This window comes from Hoplias malabaricus, chromosome 6 (genome assembly GCF_029633855.1).
Source record: "Hoplias malabaricus isolate fHopMal1 chromosome 6, fHopMal1.hap1, whole genome shotgun sequence".
Lineage (NCBI taxonomy): Eukaryota > Metazoa > Chordata > Actinopteri > Characiformes > Erythrinidae > Hoplias > Hoplias malabaricus.
In genome coordinates, this window is record NC_089805.1 from 6,106,798 (window position 1) to 6,129,718 (window position 22,921).

Consider the following 22,921-nt stretch of genomic DNA (forward strand, 5'->3'; position numbering starts at 1 on the left):
TGATTTTGTTTATATTGTTCAGCTTGATCATATTTTCATTGTTTCTGTAATAAGAAAAAAAATATTGACAGTTTGTCTGTCTGCCACTTGCTTTATCACTGTATTTTCAGAATATATTTAGATTTTTAAAGTGTAAAACCATTTGCAGCCACTTTGTGTTATGATCTCAGATCAGTTACTGAATACAGAATAATTTCTTAAAGTTGCTTTAATCAACCTTCACGCATGGTTAGTTTCATTTATGCACAGGAACTATGGGGCTAATATCGTTTATATCTAGTTAAGCTAATTGTATCTATGTTAATAAGTAACATATTTACCTACAATTCCTGACTTTAACTGGGAATTCTTTTCTACATACAGCCAGAGTACGTCATACAAATAGTGGCCAAAGAATATTAAATGACTACAGTAAAAGCTTGAATAAAAATATAGGATGTTTCTGTACTGTTGTCCATTTTATATGCTACCAGCATATTTTCTCTGAACTGTTACTTTAAAAGGATTCCAGGGTCATGTGGCACTTTGAGCTCTACTTGATCTACTAAAGCAGAAGTTCAATATTACTGTTAATAACAGCCTGGCTAATAGATAAAGAGTAACAATGAATGAGGAACAAGATAACGTAGAAAAAAATGAGGCGTATTAATCATTCACTCATCTGTGCATGCATGTGGTTTATAAATGGGTGTGTTTTCTCACTTGTGTCTGCTCCTTCACTGTCTTTCTAAGGAGAGATGATACTCAGCGTATGCAGAGTGTATTTGAACTGCTATCAATCAAGCAAAAGACATTCATTAAAATCCAAAATGCTTAGCACAATGCAAAAAAAAAAAACAAACAAAAAAAAACAAAAACAAAAAAAAAACTGTCAGCTCTTTGCTTTTAATAAAGCTTTGTTTCAAAGAAGTCTTCAGAGATGCTGTTCATGGTCTTGTGTTTTTTTTTGCTTCTCACAATCCAAGTAACCACAGACTAATTCAGTAATATAATTGCCACTACTTGTTTGATAATGTAGACCTAAAGAAACAGTGTATATTCTTTTGGAAGGATGGACAGAAACACCTATGAATGTGATAATCAATCAATAAGAATATATACACAATATATATAAACAAGAACAATGGGAACACATAGGAAGGTTAATGTACTGTGGTATTGTAGAATTCTTTTATCTATGTGCTTTAGAAGCATCAAAATTATATTTAACTTGATCGGTTTGGGGGTGGCACAGTCACACAGCTCCAGGGACCTGCAGGTTTTGGGTTCGATTCCCGCTCCGGGTGACTGTCTGTTAGGAGTTTGATGTGTTCTCCCTGTGTCTGCATGGGTTTCCTCCGGGTCACTGTCTGTGAGGAGTTTGGTGTGTTCTCCCTGTGTCCACGTGGGTTTTCTCCGGGTGACTGTCTGTGAGGAGTTTGGTGTGTTCACCCTGTGTCCGCGTGGGTTTCCTCCGGGTCACTGTCTGTGAGGAGTTTGGTGTGTTGTCCCTGTGTCCGCGTGGGTTTCCTCCGGCTGACTGTCTGTGAGGAGTGTGGTGTGTTCTCCCTGTGTCCGCGAGGGTTTCCTCCGGGTGCTCCGGTTTCCTCCCATGGTCCAAAAAAACACACATTGGTAGGTGGATTGGCGACTCAAAAGTGATCATAGGTGTGAATGTGTGAGTGTGTGTGTTGCCCTGTGAAGGACTGGCGCCCCCTCCAGGGTGTATTCTCACCTTCCGCCCAATGATTCCAGGTAGGCTCTGGACCCACCGCGACCCTGAACTGGATAAGCGCTTACAGATAATGAATGAATGAATTGATCAGTCTGAATGAATATTAGCATGCTACTATACACCTTGTGTGTGTGTGTGTGTGTGTGTGTGTGCATCCATGTTTTACACTGAATATTCGAAACAGTTCCTTTATATAGTGCTTTATTGAATCTTCTGCTGTTATGGGAAATCCGGTTTCCATAGAACAATAACACACTTTATAAGTCTCTCTACAGATCCCCATTACCATCATAAAGTCCATAAAATGGGTGGAACACATTCAGACCAGCTTTAATTAAGATAACAGTGTCCAGTGATGAGAAGAACACGTCTCACTTTCTAAAAGAGAATGAGTTAGAGCCAGAGTCAATCTTGGAGGGAGTCTGTTTCAAAGCTGGGGTGGGCCCTTTTCTCTATAGTGTCTGATAGTTTTTTTCCCTTCTAGTGATTTCTTACCTGGTCCCTTATGGCAGTTGAAAAAACAGGATTGTAAGGAGGAGGTTCTGTGATATGAATCAGTTAATACAAACTGAGAAATATTTTTTCTCGAGACTTGTTTCTGTCCATAAATATGGGTTTGGTTTGTTAGTTACTGAAGCTGCCCAATGTGTTCCTTTGTATTTGAGAAAAAGAGGATCAAAAGAGTTTATGAGCATCTGGCAAACAGTTTTATAGTCACAGTCTGTTCACTTTATAACACTCTTACTCATCAGTAACACCACTATCCCTACATTTACAACCCTCTCAGACCTTTGCCCCCTCTGTGTCTCTGAGATTCACACTCTCATATTTTTCTGGCACTTTCTGTGGGCCAGAATACAAATTGCAATGTGTTTATATTTGATTACTAACTGTTTGGTAACCAACAGCTTATTTTGCACTGATATACCTTACAGACATTTTATAATTTGTTTTAAAAATATAATTTGAATTTAATCACATTATTCTTTAGTTTTAGCTGTATATCAACAGCAATATAACAGCAACATCCAAATAATTAGATTTTTTAAATTTACAGTTCATGACAGCAAAATATTTACAATGCCTACCTCTCTATTGATTAATCATTTTCCATTTTGCAAAACAGTACCACTGCAAATATCAATATTAATTGATATTACTCATTGGATTTTTAAAAGTATTGTAATATTTTATTGTTTATTTTAACGCAACAGCAACACACTGAAAAACTTATTTGTGAATAATATTTAAAAGTATATATCAAAACATATATGACAAAATTGCTGAAAAAATAAAGAAAGAATAAAAATTAATAGAAAAGGGAAACCCAAAAGCTTGGGACCTAACGTTAAAGTATTATGTAAATTAGCTTCCCTCCTCGTGACGTTTGAGTGTGAGGTTGTTGATTAACCGAGGAGCGCTGGTCTGATTCTGTCCGTTTGTGTCTCCTCAGGGGAAGCGTCGAAGGAAATACATTTTCAAACATTTTTTTCGTTTTTATTATAAAGAACCAGAGACCATATATACATTTTTTGTTTTCCAAAGAGATAATTCTGTCTTATATATGCTACTATGTTGGAGTTTGAAGAGGTAAGGACTCCCATTTTATACATTTGCATAATGCTTCATTAAATGTCTGCGGGATTTGTGTTTTCTAAATGTTTCCGGATGAGTGTACTGTTTTACTCCGCTCCATTTTAGGTGCCTTCTTTTGATTTTTGGATTATTTCATTTTCTTCTGCTAGTTCAGCCCTGTCCTGGTTTATTGTTGCTAACACATCTCGGTTTGGAGCTTTTTTTTAGGGCAAAACCACCCAAACTGAGGAGTATACAGCTTAAAAACGTTGGTTTATGCTCACCTTTCCTTAAAGGTTCTTTCTAGAAATTTCTCTGCAGTTCTGTGGGGAACATATTTCAGCTCATTTACATATTTCATATTTCAGTTTAATCTCTGTTAGTTTGACCCTAATATTCCTGTAACATTAGCATTTTTATTTTAGGATTGGCCAAGTCTCATTTGTCCACTTTTTATACTTCTTCCTCATATTATTTTTCCAAATGTTATTGTACGTTTGACCTTGATTGCTTAAAAAAAAATCTCGGTGGCTTTCTTTTACAGCAGCTGCCTTTTTCCCCCAGAAAAGATGTACTATATGGGAACATGAAGAACTGGCCTCTGTTAAAGTACAAGGATCATTATCTATTTCTTTGACCTTAGGAGCAGGGTTTGAATTGGTGGTGGGTGGCTGGCGAGAGTCAGTGCCCTCCATTAAGAGTAAATGGTCATTACCCATGAATTTACATGATTTAAATGTATACGCTGGTTCCATTTGAGTAAAACATACTGCATTAATAAAATTCCTTCAAAAAGTAAAGAAACAGGAATCATTTACAAGCTATTTCAATGGATCAAGTACATTCAAAATACAAAAATGTACAGTTTTAGTGTTCATTTAGTGCTTATTTTCTGAAATGAACATATTACAAAAAATAAATCATAATCTATAGTCTGTGTGAAAGGTATTGGTCATTCCATATGTATGACATTTTATTATTTTTTTAAAGTCCCACTGCTAATAAATTAAAATTTTCAGAAATTTTAAGTTGTGATACCTGTAGAGGGCGTATTAACTTTCTTTACATAGATGTACAAACTTTTGCATATGACTATGGTTCTAACTGTGTTATTTGATGAATTACTTTCTTGTAGATCATGTGATTGGAAACATTTCACCTAGTCCAGGTTTTTTTTTGCACAATAACAAGCTATTGGCTGGAATTCAACCGAAGACTTCTGCCTCATGGTTTAACCTGTACTTTGTGTTGCCTTCTTGCTTCTTTTATGCTCTAGCCATGTTGAGGTTGCTGTGGTTGGTCTGCTGCTTTGCGCTGGTGGCCCTTGCTGCTGGTTTTGATGCAAAAAGGTGCAAAAATCTGCCTGTCTCTTTAAACATTGTCCTGCTGGAGGATGAGGAATCACTTTGGAGTCTTAAAATTGTGCAAGGTGTTGTTGAAAAGGCAGTAAATGATGAAAATCGCTATAATCAGGAAAAAGGTTGGTATTGTTTTAATTTTTAAAGAATATACAACACACTCCTCTGCTAATTAAGCTAAATTAAATTATGTTTTTTTTACACTTTTGAATATATATATATATATATATATATATATACAGCAATGTCAAATGTAAAATTCAACATACCTTCATCCAGCACCTAGTTCAGTCAGTGATTCATTAAATTTATAGTACTGGTGGTAGAATTTATTAAATGCATGCTGTTTATTAAGAAGTCTGGAGCCAATACTTGTTCTTCTAATGTGCTGCCAAGATAGCAGCTATTTTTAGAAAACAAGCATTAATGCGTTTTTAAAAGCAAAATGCAATTAATTTCCATTTGCACTGTGTTGCATATAAAACAGTGTACGTTAATTTTATAAAATATTACTCCACAGGTTTGAACTTCACAATCACTGAAAAGTTCAATGGGTTTAACACAACATATTACAGACGCAGAGGCTGTGGGAGCAGCACCTGTGAGGGAGTGGAGATCCTTAAATCCTTGCATGTGAGTCCTGCCAGTGCTAAAATTTATTTTTGTACATACATCCATGAGTTTGGGAGTGAAAGAACATAATTGTGGTCACACAAGAAGATGGTTAAAAGTGCAGTATGCAACCTCTTGGTACAGTATGTAAAACACAAGTAATGTAACTGTGAAATTAACTGTGTTTTGTGTGAAAGCAGAACAGTAGAAACTCTGGGTTAATTGATTTCTGTGTTTGTACAATTTTAGTGTGGAATACTCAGCATAACAGGAGTGCACAATGCTTAAATGAATTTGTCCTTCAATTTACATTAAGTTTGCATGTCTCAGAGATAATTGCATTTTATTTCAGAACACTAGTGAAGTTGGCTGTGCCATGCTTGGGCCATCTTGCACGTATGCAACATTTCAGCTTGTTGAGTGAGTATTATTTTGGCTGTTCTCTCTTACTTACTCTCTCACAATTTTCTTACACTGTTCTCTATGTTCTTTACTCTGTATTCTATGTTTTCTAAGTAACAAAACACAATATTGACCCTGAGGTGGAACAGACCCTGTTTACTCCTGGTATTAACATGTGTCCTGGGTGACTCCACCATAATTGGCCAGCAATAAGTTCAAGTGTGAAAGGTTTTCAATGCGTATCAGAGATGTATTGTAATCTGATCACTCAAATCACTGTTGGATGTGGTGTGGGATGCACTAGACCACATTACACCTGTAGTGTGAGTGGTAATGCATCCTGGTGCATCCTGGAAGCACCCAATTCGGTGTCTTCTCACTTTCACAAATGAATAAGTTAAAATAGCAGACAGTGCAACTGAAATGTTTGTAACAGCCTGCTCTGGAACATGAGTAAGGTTTCATGGGATGGCTCTGTCTAACAGCTAATGCAGCTGAAGTGTGTTTGTAAGCGGCAATCCTTTCAGTGGAAGGTATGTAGATGTATGGTAACAAACGATAGCTGTAGACACATTCAAAATGCCATATGTTAACCACTATGTGTTTTGAAGGTCCCTTGTTATTGGATCCCTCAAACACATTTTAATGACAGATGGTAAAAAGGTCACATTTCTATAGCTTTGATTTTGCCAAGGATTTTTTATAAAGGGTTTTTATACATAAGTTTTTTTATGAACAAACTATCATAAAACACGCAGATTCAATAGACAATGAAATGCCTTGTCATTAATAATTGCAAAAACAACTATTTTTCCTACAGCATATTTTGTTAAAAGTAGGCTCTGGTTGCTAAGTGACATCATGGTCAAGGATTGTATTAATCATTAATAACTTGTCAGATTAAATACAGAATTCACTTGAGTCAGTCAGGCATATGTCCTATGTTCAATCTTAAATATGGATTTTTCCACTTAGGATCTCATGATCCTCTAAGGACCTCAAACTAAGTACTAACAGACTTCACCATACACAGACATGATGTTAAGCATTGCAAGTTAGATCTTTAAACCAGTGTAATGACTCCTCATTCTGTATAATGCCTCTAACACCTGATTGTGCAAGTAACTGTACTAATAACCTATGAAGTTAACCGTAATGCCTGAAGACAGAGCCCAGTTCTTTGAAATTTTGGTTAGAAAATGTCTTTGGGTTTTCATTCTGATTGTAGAGATGATAACTAGCAAATTGTGAAAAGCATCTCTTTCCATGATTTTCAACATTTGGAGTTCTCTTTGCCATGAGCACAGAGAGAGACTCAAGTCACTAGGGCTTCCTAAAACATTACACCTGTATTGAGCATGCAAACTGACTGGAGAGCTGGCAAATTGTGAAGAAAAAGAAGAGTTTTTTTGTTTGCAATTGTGAACTAATAAATTTCAGATTGCTCACTTTTACTTCATGTATAAATAAGTATAATAAGTACCTTATTAATTAAAAAATATTACAGCAAAACTATCCTCTATTTTTTATGTATGTTTTAGGGACAAATGTGTCGACATAAAATTTAATTTTGTTAATTTAGAACAGAAACACCTCTGACTCCTCTCAAGTATAAACACATAAAATGCACCCTCCCATATTCACTCACTCAATAAATCAGAGAGTAAAGATCGAGTAAGCGTCATTCACTTACAGACGTGCGTATGAGAGTGTTTGTTCCGGATGGATTTGGAAATTCCTATTTAAAGCAAGAAACAAAAAATTCTGTGTTTTAATGGTATTTTTTTAAATGAGCAATTTGCATACTACAAAACCTACTACACCTTTCATCAAAAATGTATCCCATGCAAATGTTAACATGTAGTTAAATAATACATTTAATAGGAAAAGAGTTTATATAATAGGGAAACAGGGAAAGATTATCAAAAATACTGAAAATATATTGTGAGCTAAATCTAACTTTTTTTCAGGGTTGTTAATGCATCAAAAATGTGCTGCCCTTTGATCATCTTTATCATGTCTGTGATGTATGTCAAACTACAGTGGCTTTCTGCAATAAAGCAATCAATGTATTCAAGTGTATAACATTTTTTGACCTATATGTTTTCAAGTAATGCATTTAAGTATATGTGATTTAGCTAATAATATACAAATTTGACAAATATTCAAACAGCTAAATAGGGAAGGAGATCACCCCATTTATCTTTGAATGGTCTGGATCTGTGGTGCAGATTCTCAAAGCACATGTTTACAAATCATTCAGGTTTATTTCTATTTGTGTTTTGTAGCCTTCCATGTCATCAGTTTTGTATAAAATAGTATTATGATGAACCTAAAAGTTACTAAAAGTTATATTGTGTAGCCTTGTGTTGCTGGAGTAGGTGATTTATCTTAAACACAGTTTCTGTTTTTAAATATTAAATGCATCCTGATAACAGTAGCAAGTAGATACAATTTTTTTTACAACAATTACCTACTCCGGCTTTAGCATAGTATTAAAGGTTCTTGCACATGTCAGGTATACGTTTGAGTGTGTCTGTGTCTTTTAGTCAGGAGGTGGGCTTGACCCTGACCATCCCAGTTATATCAGCGGGAAGTTTCGGGCTGTCGTGTGACTATAAGGAGAAGCTTACTCGCCTGCTGCCTCCAGCACGCAAAATTGCCGACTTCTTCATCAATTTTTGGAATGTGACACAGACCGGCATTAAAACTTTCTGGAACACAGCTTACATCTACAAGAAACCTGACAGCTCAGAAGAGTGCTTTTGGTACAGAATCTCTCTCTTCCTCTTGTTCACACTATCATGCCCCTTCAAACACATACAACAAATGTTTTCAGCAAACTGCACAAATGTTAAACCGTTTCTTAATTATTAAGATGTACACTGAGTATTTCAGAGTGGTTTGATATGAAATGTTCCAATCTAGGAACTTTATTAAGTCATTTTTAGATCAGAATGTTTGCAGCTGTGGTGATAAGAACCAGATATCTATAGAGTTTAAGGCCTCTAAATGCTATACCACATAAACTTGTTACATGTAATGGTTTTTCATTTTCAGGTTGAATCCTGAGACAGTGTTTCATGACAAATTAAGTTTAAACTGTAGTTCTAACATCCACTTATGGCAGAGAGGTATACCCTGGGGCTTCAAAGAATTTTCTTTATTTAGTCCCCATACCTGTTAAGTACAGTGGAAGGTTTATATCTGATTCTGTGTCCTACTGCAGGTACATAAATGCACTGGAAGCAGGAACGGCTCAATTTTCCAATCAGGTCAAAAGAAGGGTGTTCCGGAGCAAAGAGGAAGTTGCTCCTTATCTCTCTAATCCCAAAAGGGACAGCAACAGTGAGTATTAATTGTGAAACAGTGTGGGTGAGATTTGAAACATCCTGTTATTCATGGACAGTAATCTTGTACAGGCTTTGAAAGTGTCCCACATAGTGCCATAGTTATGTTTATATTTCCTAATATGTACATTTGTGTGATCTTTATAATTTGTATTTCATTCATTCCTTTTTCAACTGTGGAGAATCTGCTTCAGTATAAGACATAAATCTGAATAGAGTCTCTTTCTGTAAGGTGATCATTCAAAGGCTTATAGGTTCATGTAATTTCTATTTAGTTTTCATCACATGTGGAAACCCAGATGACATTTTCTATATTAAGAATGGAACTAATGTTGACAAAGACACAGTCATCATCCTCATAGACATTTTCAAGTAAGTTATTCCATTCTGTAATAAAACATATTCATTTAATATGATGAGAAATATTTTTCTGGTCATGTCTCTCTTGAATTTTTTAAATTTCACTCCCTGCCTTTATTGTCATCTCTCTCTCTCTCTCTCTCTTTTTTTTTTTTTTCCCCCTCTCCCTGTCTTACTTATATACAGGGGTTAGACAATGAAACTGAAACACCTGTCATTTTTGTGTGGGCCAATCTTCATTAATTGCACACTGCACCAGTAAGACCATGTGAATCCAGTGGTTCAAACATTATGTCCTGAAGGCGGTGCCGTGTATCAGGACGACAATGCACCAATACACACAGCAAGACTGGTGAAAGATTGGTTTGATGAACATGAAAGTGAAGTTGAACATCTCCCATGACCTGCACAGTCACCAGATCTAAATATTATTGAGACACTTTGGGGTGTTTTGGAGGAGCGAGTCAGGAAACGTTTTCCTCCACCAGCATCACGTAGAGACCTGGCCACTATCCTGCAAGAAGAATGGCTTCAAATCCCTCTGAGCACTGTGCAGGACTTGTGTATGTCATTCCCAGGACGAATTGACGCTGTATTGGGCGCAAAAGGAGGCCCTACACCATACTAATAAATTATTGTTGTCTAAAACCAGGTTTCAGTTTCATTGTCCAACCTCTGTATATTTCAGTGTTTTGTGTGGCTCACAGGCACAGAGTGAATTTTATGTGATTGTTTTTTTTTCTACTGTTTAGTAATGGCTATCATGTCAATGAATCATCATTTGACTACATGAGAGATGTACTTGTGTTAACCATGCATGACATGAGGAACTACACAATGACTGGCAACTCAACTTATAATTCCACAGTAAGAACGCACACACACACACACACATACCTTTATTGTACATTTGACCATTTCACTCTTCATTTTTGTTCAGTACTATATCTCCAAGATTGTTTTCAAAAATGTTTGTTTATAAATAACCACATAGAGAGTTATTAAAAAGGATAAACAAGGAACATAATCCAATAGATGGAACCAGCTGGATATTGGAGAATAAATTACTGCACGTAGTATTGATAAGACAGTAGGTGTGTCTCTCCCAATACTGGTAAATGATCAGGAGCTCCTGTAAATGATCAGTGTCTATCAGGAGCTCAGATGGAACTCAGTATTGAACCTTAGTAACCTTAGTAATCTCTACATGACTGCAGCAAACATCAACTTTTGGATGTTTGCCAGTATTTTCCTCCAAACTAGTGAGGAATCTAGCACTGACCAACTTCTAACACTGTACTTTGGAAACATGGATTTTCCTTTCTTTTACAAAAATTGAAATCAAGTCTGAAAACAGTTGAAGATGCTGTAATTAGAAAAAGTATTAAGAGAAATCTGTTTTCAAAAAATTGAAGTTTCTGTATCTGTCATCTCTTTTTCTCTCTCTCCACCCCCACCCCCCAGGGTCTAAATGATTATGTGGCTGGTTACCATGATGCCGTGCTTCTCTTTAGTCTTGTAATGAGGAAAATGTTAGGTTATGATCAAAGAGAAGATTCAGGAAATGTATTTAACTACACAGGCGCCAATCCCTTCAGGAGTGTGAGCTTTCAGGGTACTGTACTCCCATTTTTTCCATTTTCTGTTCCTCTTGACGGATACACATTGTTTTTTTCGTGTTCCAATATTGGCATGTTTTAATGTACTGACATAAAGGCAAAGAGCAGGATCTATGCAGTATCTGTGAGAAATAGAAGTTAACAACTACTGTTTTTCAAAATTTATAAACACTGCTGTTTGAAAAAAATATTAGGTATGTCCTGATAAATTTATATTCAGTAGAGTTCACCACCTCTAATGGGTCACAATGTTTATAATAATAATCTTGAACTTTGACAATACAATAAAAAATTTGTAATTACCTGCCAAGATTGTGGTTTATATACTAGGCCAGATTTATAGTTCACATACAAGGCCAGATTTATATGTGTCAAATCTAACTCTATTGTTTTTTTATGGGCTACATTTGAATTTGTTTATCACACTGGGTTGTTTCAGTAATTCAGGTCAAATACACTGGAATGCTATTCCTACAAAATCACTTCAGCGAATTGTAACAGCTTTGTATTTATACATTCACATGAGGTGTTATTAGCTCCTGTAAATTATTACTTAGGCATTACTCAGCGCATTTGTATGTGCATGATTGTGTATGTTTGTCTAATACATGTGTATATGGGTTTGTAAACAGGAATTGGAGGTCGTTACAATTTGGATGAATATGGAGACAGAGATTTGAACTTCTCATTGATGTACACAACAAGCAAACTTCAGGTCAGTCTCAGGAACAAGATGATGTTACAGAGTTAAGCTAAAACAGTATTCAGTATTCTCTCAGTTAGGTTTAAACAGTAATAAACCTGGTACCTGTTACTTCTCTATGGATTAATTATATCCCACATTTATAAAGTAAACTGCATCCTTTTTTCAACCATGAATAAGACACTTAAAAGCCCCCATAATAACTAATAATTAAGTTTACTGGTAGAATTGAAAATGCTTGTGTATGCAGTAAACAGTGGGGCAGGCAGTCACTGTGGCTCACAGGACAACTCACTGCTTTTTGAATAAAAGCAGACTTAGATTAGATACTGTTAATAGTTGTTGAGTTTTTGACAAGAGGACCCAAACTGTGTGAGTCATCCTTATGAAATTAAACAGTTGACACTATATTAAGGGTGAAAAATATATGTGGAAACATATGTGTTAACTTGACCTTATGTAAATTAAAAAGAAACAATAACATGCCAGATCAGTCCAATGAAATAGAAGTCTCAATTTTTTTTTTCTAGTATAAGACCTTGTTTGTCTTTGACACATCCAACAACAAAACCACTCTAAATCACAGTAAGCCTGACCTGCCTTGGCTTGGCTCTCGTCTGCCTGATGATAGACCGGCATATGGTAATATTCATTTTTTATAATAATATTTTCATTTACTGTTGTAAAATATATATATAAATATTCCATATACTAGGGTGGCACGGTGGTGCAGCAGGTAGTGTCGCAGTCACACAGCTCCAGGTACCTGGAGGTTGTGGGTTCAATTCCCGCTCCGGGTGACTGTGAGGAGTTTGGTGTGTTCTCCCTGTGTCCGCATGGCTTTCCTATGGGTGACTGTCTGTAAGGAGTGTGGTGTGTTCTCCCTGTGTCCGCATGGGTTTCCTCCGGGTGCTCCGGTTTCCTCCCACGGTCCAAAAACACACGTTGGTAGGTGGATTGGCGACTCCAAAGTGTCCGTAGGTGTGAGTGTGTGAATGAATGTGTGACTGTGTGTGTTGCCCTGTGCCCTGGCGCCCCCCCAAAGGGTGTATTCCCGCCTTGGGCCCAATGATTCCAGGTAGGCTCTGGACCCACCGCGACCCTGAACTGGATAAGCGCTTACAGATAATGAATGAATGAATTCCATATACTTGGGTAACACAATGTTGTTTCCATCTGGTGAATTTTTGATGTGTGCCTTATTTCTTTCTCGTGTGTCTTTGTGATGTATATTGCAGGCCTTCAGACACATGATATTATTGTGATTGTGCTTGCCATCAGTGTTGTAATTGTAACTGGACTTGCTTTACTCTTCTATAGGTAAGAACATATAATGGGGCGTTATAAATATATTAAGTTATTAATGTATTGGAATATATTTTCACATAGAGGAATGCTAAGTAATGTTATATAACACATCTGTAACATTGTGTATTTACATAAATACATGTATGTAGCATAACGTCATTAAATCTCTATTTCAAGTCTCTCTTGTAGACTTGAAATATTTTTAATCAATATATTACATAATAAAATATACATTATAATCATTTTCTTAATTTATAAAAAATAAACAGGGATTGTGTGTGTGTGTGTGTGTGTGTGTGTGTGTATACAGACAGAACAGGAAGCAGCGCTACAATCAGAAGAAATGGTCTCATATAGACCCAGACCTCATCAAGTCAATAGACTACAGAGAGACTAATATCATCTCTCTCAAAGTAACTTCACTTTTACAATTATACTGGTTCACGTGATACAATCTTTAGAATGGTTGTTCCCAATCCTGGTCCTGGTGGGCCACTGCCCTGCCCATTTTAGAGATTCTTCTTCTCAAAGCACACCTGTTGCTAATAATGAGCTAATTAACAAAACCTTCCAAAGTTGAAGTGGGTGTGATTGAGTGAGGAGAAAACTCATGCAGGGCAGAACATGATCATGATCAGTCACAAAACTGTCAAGCAGTGGAATATGAATCAATGTAAATATGAGTTTTTTTTCATATAACAGAGCAGTTTTCATTATAACCCACAATAAAGTGACTGCACTGATTTTCATCTGAAACAAAATGTGTGTGGAATTTAGATAAGAATAAATATTTAAAGGCAAATTAACTCACAGTACCTGCTCTTCCTGGTTTTCTTCCTGGATTTCTTTACAGAATTTTGAGCCTAAAGCAGATTTCATTATGAAATTATTTTCTTCATATTTTCTGGTTGTGGCTGAGTCACACGTATCACATTTGTATGATTTATAATTGGAATAATTGTACAATTATAACTGTAAGCAACACATACAGAGCTAGATTTCCTCTAGTACTCTCAGCTGTGAATAATTGGTCATTTATATTTTTACCTGTGTTTATCAGATAGAAGAAGATCAGAGAAGAGACAGCACCTATCAATTTCAGAGGGCTCGCTATGACAAAAAGGTTCAACATTTTGTTTTAATATCTGTATAACGTTTTTGGTTGTTTAAAAGGAAAATGAGTGAGCTGAATCTTGAAAACGAATATTTGTATACATAACCTATGCGGAATAGACATTCATGTGTGGCCTCGGTTTTTGAGTTCAGATCCTGTATGAGAGTACTATAGTACTACACGGTGCTATATTTACTCATTCATACAAAATAAATATAAAATAAACTTAAATAAGTTTTGATTATTGTTTTTACTGTATCTGTGTCTCTTCTGTGTAAACAGCTTGCAGCTTGGAAATTCTTATTTGTATCAAAATAATCTAAATAGTTTGTGGTGAAATTTGAAGCAAATAAAATATTTGGAAAAGAGTTTAAACAAATATATTTATACATTTTTATGTGTAGAAACACTTAGCTCAATTCTCAATACCCCTTAATAGACTATTTCTTTCTTTCTCTTCCTCATTTTGCATCACCACTCTTTCTCGCTCTTTAGCCAGTGATCCTTAAAGAGCTGAGGTACACAGATGGAAATTTCTCAGAAGAGCAGCGCATTGAACTCAATTCAGTAAGTAAAAAAAAACCCTCTCCTTCTTACGTTCTGTCTTTAAAAATAAAATAAATAAATAAATGTATTATCGTAAGATGAACACAATACAATTATAATTATATTAGCGGTGTAAATAATATAAACTATAATATTTTGTATATAGCCCCTTTTATACATGAGGGTAATTCAAAGTGTTTTAAAAATATGGCAAACAAAATATCGAAACATAAATGGAATACCGTAAGAATATATAAAAGAAAGACTACCATAAGAAATAAAAAAGTATAGCCCATATGAACAAATACATATAAAAACAATCAGTTCATTGGAAAAGGCAAGTATACTTAGAACAGTTGAAAGTAAACAAGGGACAGATGGACTAGCTTTGGATGGAGACAGAGAAATCAGAAACATGCCATTAAGAAGCCTGACTACACAAACACAAGACAGGAAGCACTATCTATGTGGTTGCACAAAGCTGAAAAATGTAACAATTGTCCATTATGTAAATATTTTAATGAAGTAAAGAGGGAAATTCTTGTCTTAAAGGTGTTTCTGTCTCTCTCTCTCTTCCAGCTTCTTCGAATTGACTACTATAACCTGACGAAGTTTTATGGCACAGTGAAATATGAATATGGAGTGTTTGGAGTGTTTGAATTTTGCGAGAGAGGTTCTCTTAGGGTAAAACACACACACGCACGAATACATATATACATACACTCAGAAAGATGTACTCATTTACTCTTTCCTACTCATTTGCTTGAAACGTTTTAACAAACCACAGACAATCCTCACACCAGTGTATGAAAATGGTTAAATGTCTCTTTACCATTTTAAATCTTATGCTTAAACGTAAATGGCTTGGGGCCTCTTAGAGTAGACTTCTAGGAAATCTGTAACATTGCACAGAATGAGTTTGACATTCAAGCGTAACAGCTGCTGTACACATTTACTAGAATTGAGCCCTTAATTACTGGAATATATTAACAGTGTGTTTCTGTGTTGCTTTTTATGTCAGTATGTCCTCAATGATAAAGTCTCATATCCAGAGGAGAGCTTTATGGACCTGGAGTTTAAAATCTCTGTCATGTATGACATAGCAAAGGTAGGTATACTAGTCTAGAAAAGAGGTTTCATTCACAAGAGGCATAATCCATCCATCCATCCATTATCTGTAACCGCTTATCCAATTTAGGGTCGCGGGGGGTCCAGAGCCCACCTGGAATCATCGGGCGCAAGGCGGGAATACACCCTGGAGGGGACGCCAGTCCTTCACAGGGCAACACAGACACACACACATTCACTCACACACTCACACCCACGGACACTTTTGAGTCGCCAATCCACCTGCAACGTGTGTTTTTTTTTGACTGTGGGAGGAAACCGGAGCACCCGGAGGAAACCCACGCGGGGAGAACACACCAACTCCTCACAGACAGTCACCCGGAGCGGGAATCGAACCCACAACCTCCAGGTCCCTGGAGCTGTGTGACTGCGACACTACCTGCTGCGCCACCGTGCCGCCCAAGAGGCATAATCAAAATATCAAAAATATAACAGTAACATTATAAAAAGAACAAAATATTATTTTCTAATTTACACCAATTCAATCAGATTATTTCAAATATTTTTGGTAGCGGTCTTGGTGTGACATCATTGATAGTACAGTATCTTATACCATGTTTAAACCAGAGAAAAAAATTGAATATGGGCTTTTTTGTCTCCTCCTTATGGTGATATCAGGGTATGTCTTACCTGCACTCCAGTAACCTAGAGACACATGGGAGGCTCAAGTCCACTAACTGTGTGGTGGACAACCGCATGGTGGTGAAAATCACAGACTTTGGCTGCAACACAATCCTCACACCAGGAAAAGGTTCGTCTTTTCTACATTTTAAAAATAACCATTTATCTGTGCAGGTAACATACATGCACTGGAAAGAATAAACAATTTACTTGACTTTAGAGGTTATTTTCTCTCTCTCTCTCTCTCTCTCTCTCTCTCTCTCTCTCTCTCTCAATCACTCTATCTCGCTCTGTCTCTCTGTCTATCTCAGATTTGTGGACAGCTCCAGAACACTTGCGTGTTGAGGGCTTCTCTCAGAAGGGTGATATTTACAGTTTTGCCATCATCGCTCAGGAGATCATATTAAGAAAGTGTCCTTTTTACTCTGAGAGCTGCTCTGATGTAGCTGGTAAAGCCCAACATACTGATTTAAACCAATGCATTCATTGATAAGTAATTAAACAGTTTTTATGTTTGTTTGTCAGGTTGCTTTGCAGCATTCATAACAGTTAATTTAATATTTATAATGAGAAATCAGGATGGATATTTATTCAGTCTGGCTTTACATTTTTAGTAGAACTGTATGCAAAGTGTCTCAAAAGTAGGGAAAGATTAAAGTAAGGAAACACCCATATGAAAGATGGTGATCCAATTTTAGACACAAGCTCTAAGGGAGGGGGGAGTGGGAAACATTGCCATCGTTGTTTTTTATTTACTTACATTTATCTTTCCTTACTTTTAGGACACCTTGTGTTACAGACTAAAACACTCGTGCACAAGTTTCACAAGAAACAGTATGTACAAATTGTAAATTCTATTTTTTTCCTCTAGAAAAGTTGTACAGGGTTCAGTATCCAACTGGCCCTAACATCTTCAGACCTGATCTTAACTTTGAGACTGCCGGAGAGAGAGAAGTAGAGGTAAGATATCTAACACAGCTAGCTGCCAAACTTTTCTTAATGCTACGTTTTATTTTTATTTTTTTATTATATTTATGTCTACTCACCTAGTGCCTGCACAAAAATGTATATACAATATGGTACACATGCATAAAGATGGAAGGTGTTTGATATTTGTATCATGTTATTCCCAATTTCACAAGTTGACACAGTTCCCCCGTGTCACACCCTGGCCCTGTTCTGTCTGTTTTCCTCACCATGTGCTCAAATAGCACATGGCTCTGTTTGTTGTTGTCCCTGTCTCCGCCCTAGTCCTGCCTCTGTCAAATTGTCCCCAGGTGTTCCTCGTTTGTCTTGTCCTTATATACCCCTGTAGTTTAAGTGCTCCTTTGTCTGGTGTTGTGTGCGTAGATGTGTTTTTTCTGTCTTCCTGTTTACATGTATCTACCCCAGTTCACGGTTGTTTCCTGTCTGTCCTTGTTTAATTTGGTTTAGTTTAGTCTTTTCTTCATTCTTTGTGTATTACCCGTGTTTATTTTGATTCTGTCATTGTTAATAAAATTCCTTGGGTGTACATCCACCTCCCTTGTCTGTCCTGCCCAGCTGTGACACCCAGGGGCTTAATAAAATGTCTCTGAAATGCTTGGGTCAAAACATAACAAGAATGAGAAAATACAGCACTCTTTTTGTTGCTGGAAATTAATGTGTTAATGCATTGAAAATTTGTTTTTCATAATATGCCTCCTTTAAAATGAAAGTTCCATTTTTATACTTTAAAATAACATTTGAATGACTATTTAGTAGTTCATAAAATCCTAATTTGGTTTCATGGGACTTGAAATTAATTGCTTGTTTGTTCATACAAAGCTTTATGTGCTGATCAAGAACTGTTGGGACGAGGATCCAGAGAAAAGGCCAGACTTTAAAAAGGTTGAAAACACATTGGGGAAGATCTTCAGGTTTGTTTGTTTTTTGTTTTTTTCAGTTAGGAGGACATGCCTGCACACTGAAATGCAAGAAATGATACCTCTGCTTTTATTAATATAATATATTATATATTATATATAATACATTTATATTTATTATTAATTATATAAATATAATTTAGTGGTGCAGCAGGTAGTGTCGCAGTCACACAGCTCCAGGGGCCTGGAGGTTATGGGTTCGATTCCCGCTCCGGGTGACTGTCTGTGAGGAGTGTGGTGTGTTCTCCCTGTGTCCGCGTGGGTTTTCTCCGGGTGACTGTCTGTGAGGAGTTTGGTGTGTTCTCCCTGTGTCTGTGTGGGTTTCCTCCGGGTGACTGACTGTGAGGAGTGTGGTGTGTTCTCCCTGTGTCTGCGTGGGTTTCCTCCGGGTGCTCCAGTTTCCTCCCACAGTCCAAAAACACACATTGGTAGGTGGATTGGCGACTCAAAAGTGTCCATAATGTGTGTGAGTGAATGTGTGAGTGTGTGTGTGTTGCCCTGTGAAGGACTGGCGCCCCCCCCAGGGTGTATTCCCACCTTGCGCCCAATGATTCCAGGTAGGCTCTGGACCCACTGTGACCCTGAACTGGATAAGCGCTTACAGATAATGAATGAATGAATAATTGAGTGCTGACAGGTCTTATCAAAGTTTCTTTTTTTAATGTATTTGTCTGTAATACTGTATGTTTCAGCTTAGTGCTACTGAATGTTGAATGCCTTCTTTGTTGGTTTGTTTAGTAACCTGAATAACCAGGCAAATGCTAGCTACATGGATAACCTGATACGCCGGTTGCAGATGTACTCTCGTAACCTGGAGCATCTGGTGGAAGAGAGAACTGCTCTGTACAAGGCAGAAAGAGACAGAGCAGACCAGCTCAATTTTATGCTGCTGCCAGGGTGAGTTAACACACTTACGAAAATAGTAATGTCATGTTGTTTATTACAACTGTTCATATATCTTTTGAAAAAAAAAAAAGAGACTGTTACTCCATTGGTCAGTTTCACATAAAATGTAGCCAGACACACAAATCCACAATTTAGATACAGTGAGAAGCAGACAAGCTTTATTTTGTGTATCTAAACTGTTTTTCATAGCGTGAGGAACCACATACAGTCTCATGATGCAATGGAAGTATAATCACTACAGATTCTGGGAAATTTGAACTAAATTTCTTTGCCGTGTCAACAAAGAAATATATTAAAACATCAAATTTTATGCACGGGTGCTTTCACAGACCCTTGAGGGTTACTCATTTATTTTCGTTGCTTTGTTAGGTTAGACTGGAAATAACATAGGCTGGTATAGTCTCTTGTAAGAATATATTTACAGTAGGGTGACAGTATTAATCAGTTTAGTTTTATAAAATAATGACTGACATTATTTGTTTATATTGCAAAATGTTGTTGTTTTTTAGAAGCACTTATAAACTCTTTTATTTTAGTAACATTACATTATGCGATACCAGTGCTTGAGCATTGATACATTTTAAACTGCTTTATTTTTAGTTGTAGTTATGTACAATTTCTTTTCAAAACATTTTACACAGTCCAGTGGTACGTTCACTGAAAGAGACTGGTTGCGTGGAGCCCGAATTGTTTGATGAAGTCACCATCTACTTCAGTGACATTGTGGGTTTCACTACAATATGCCATCACAGCACACCCATGGAAGTGGTGGACATGCTGAATGATATGTACAAAAACTTTGACAGCATCCTTGACAATCATGACGTCTATAAGGTAAACACACAGTCCCTTTATCCTCCAGGTAACCAAGTAATAACAAAAGATTATTCTATTTTAATAAGATAATGATATTAGGAATGTTATTTTTATAATGTCTAAACTCGTTAAATTTGTAAAACACCAATTTAAAATATAAGTTAGGGCCTGAATTGAAATGACACGGCCATTACTGTCTCTCTCTCTCTCTCTCTCTCTCTCTCTCTCTCTCTCTCTCTCTCTCTCTCTCTCTCTCTCTCTCTCTCTCTCTCTCTCTCTCTCTCTCTCAAGGTGGAGACTATAGGTGATGCATATATGGTTGCATCTGGTTTGCCCAGGCGGAATGGGAACAGGCATGCCGTGGATATTTCTCTGATGGCTCTTGATATTCTGGAATTTATGGGTACCTTTCAGCTCAGACACCTACCAGGAATACCACTCTGGATTCGCATGGGTGTACACTCAGGTATTATGACACAGCCACACACATTTAATGCAGGTTTATGCAACAGCGTTGTGAAAACTGCATTTGCATGTTTCATTAAAATGTGTCTATAGGACCTTGCGCTGCAGGTGTGGTGGGAAATAAAATGCCTCGGTACTGCCTGTTTGGGGACACAGTCAACACTGCCTCACGAATGGAGTCTACAGGACTGCGTAAGAGAGTTGAACACACACACAAAGCATAACCATGTAAATTATGAAAAAAATAGCAGGCAGAGGAGCGAACCCTGAGGAACACAATGAGACTTGAAATGTTAACATGTTAACTGGTTAACTGCTCAGCATAATCTTGATGTTTGCTCAGTTTCTCCATCACATTTTGTCCACATAGCTCTGAGGATCCATGTGAGCCAGTCCACCATTAGCATCCTAGAGAGAACTGAATGCCAGTTTGAGTTTGAAAGAAGAGGAGAGACCTATCTGAAGGTGAGAATATATCACTTTAAATGCAAAACAAGCAATGAATAACATGTAATAGAACTGTTTTCTCTCAGTCCTCAATTGCCCATGTTTAGTGTTTACTTTTTTGTTGTTGCAAAATGGTCAAAACAGTGGGCAAATGTTAAAATGGGTCTATCTATGAATTATTATATTAATATTTTAGCATAAAATATTCTTATTTAAATACTGCAATGCTACAATTGAATTACAAAGTACTTGAAGTGTATATTTTTATGTCTAAATGGTTATGTGTGTATCTTTTTTAAGGGTAAAGGGAAAGAGGTGACATACTGGCTAAAAGGCGTAACAGGAAGGAAATACAACCTGCCGACTCCACCAACAGCGTAAGAAAAGCACAGTTTTTTATTGACTTACTTTTTTATTGAATCATTCACTCATTCTTAAACATGTCTATTTATATTAAACGTTATCTACTATGCTAGACTGCGTGTACTATGAACGTCATTAACTTATCTATTTATGCAATACTCCTATCCTTGTTGAGCTGATGTTCAAGCATAATGATAATTACAATCATAAGGAGCAATTAATAGAATACACACATAGGCAACCTTTGGAATGTAATGGAACATTATGATAAATAATTAATGAGGCCTGTTGCATACATTTCACTGCATTTTCTGCCTTTTCATCGTATTAATGTGCCCTGTTCTTCAGTGAGAATTTCCAGCGGCTGCAGCAGGACCTGGCTGATATGATAGTGTCCACATTGGTTAAACGAGGAAATGAGAAGAGAAAGACACTCTCCACACGTCTCCGCAGGAGCCAAAGGCACAGTAGTGATGGTCTTCCAGAGTATCTGCACTTGGCTGACCCCAGCACTTACTTTTAGCACACACCGACTCACATACATGCTCACATACATTATCTGACCTATTGCAACAATAATAGGCAACTATAGAGACAGCTGCAGCTCACAGCAATGCTCTCATATATGATTCAGCTTTGGAAATGTCTATATTCTAGCTGAATATACATAGCAGTTGCAATTTTATTTTGTATGCCTTTTAACGAATGGAATGGAACTTCAACTGGGTTTAAACCAGGGAAAATGCCAAACCCAGTCGATGTAGTTGCACATGCTTTAATGGGTAAGATTCACAGCTGCATTTACAATTAGTTCAATGTTAATATTTTCTGATTCGATGTCAGAGAGTCAGTTCTGCTTTTAGTTCATTGTTTCCATATATATTTTATGGTTTATCTGGGAAAATAGAATGAAAAGTGACATGGGATCTAAACAAATGATTAATGTATTGTAATCTAAATTGTTGAAAAAGGAAAGCTTTAAATTCCTTGTCTTTGTTACTTATTTTAAATATATATTTTATAAATATTCCGAAGTGGTGAAAAGTTCAATTGTCGAAAGATTCAATGTTATTTATTTTTAGTAGCCTGTAGGAACCTAAGCCAAGATTTTAACAATTTCAACACTGCCAATTGTCCTATACAAAAATAAATTGTATTTTGGCACAAAATGCACCATTGATTTCCTTAATTCATTACACTACTAAAACTTTGCTATCTTTGCAAGACTTGCCTGGATTTGTGGGGTGAGTGACTGCATGGCTTTAGGAATGTTTTCATGTTCTTCTAAAGCTTGGATAGTCAACCTAAGGTCTTGACTATTTATGTCTTCCAGTGTTTAACACAATGTTTTCAATTTTCTGAAGGTTGACTTCCCAAACCATTCTCTCGCCTTGTTCCCATCATTAATTTCCATTACGATCAGAACAAGACGGAACCGTTTTCTTGGCTATTGAAACTGAAATGGGTGTGTCATCTTTTGTTGTTCTCCTGGCAGAGCACAAAAGTGTACTTGTGAGTGGCACTCAAACATGCTAGAGTAATATTTGTGCTATATGCCATGGCTATACACCCAAATCCAGGTGTATATATATCACACATATTGAATAGGG

At 36.7% G+C, this 22,921-nt stretch overlaps 1 protein-coding gene across 2 annotated transcripts; it reads left to right on the plus strand.

Moving 5' to 3' along the window:
- The first annotated feature begins 3,139 nt into the window (after positions 1 to 3,139).
- On the plus strand, positions 3,140 to 22,467 carry gucy2ca (guanylate cyclase 2Ca). 2 transcript variants are annotated; one of them, XM_066674138.1, is made up of 28 exons: positions 3,140 to 3,304; positions 4,566 to 4,769; positions 5,168 to 5,280; positions 5,612 to 5,679; positions 8,211 to 8,429; positions 8,891 to 9,009; positions 9,287 to 9,383; positions 10,124 to 10,238; positions 10,836 to 10,986; positions 11,623 to 11,705; positions 12,224 to 12,335; positions 12,932 to 13,013; positions 13,312 to 13,414; positions 14,062 to 14,124; positions 14,611 to 14,682; positions 15,241 to 15,345; positions 15,683 to 15,769; positions 16,408 to 16,540; positions 16,722 to 16,859; positions 17,282 to 17,370; positions 18,217 to 18,308; positions 19,053 to 19,211; positions 19,862 to 20,054; positions 20,328 to 20,502; positions 20,595 to 20,693; positions 20,872 to 20,966; positions 21,249 to 21,325; positions 21,660 to 22,467. In XM_066674138.1, exons 2-28 carry the CDS (start codon positions 4,568 to 4,570, stop codon positions 21,832 to 21,834), a joined length of 3,216 nt encoding a protein of 1,071 aa, XP_066530235.1. In that variant the 5' UTR covers positions 3,140 to 3,304; positions 4,566 to 4,567; the 3' UTR covers positions 21,835 to 22,467. The 2 variants fall into 2 exon arrangements, with proteins under 2 accessions (XP_066530235.1, XP_066530236.1); XM_066674139.1 differs by lacking the exons at positions 3,140 to 3,304; positions 4,566 to 4,769; positions 5,168 to 5,280; positions 5,612 to 5,679; positions 8,211 to 8,429 and adding an exon at positions 8,770 to 8,795.
- The last annotated feature ends 454 nt before the right edge of the window (positions 22,468 to 22,921 follow it).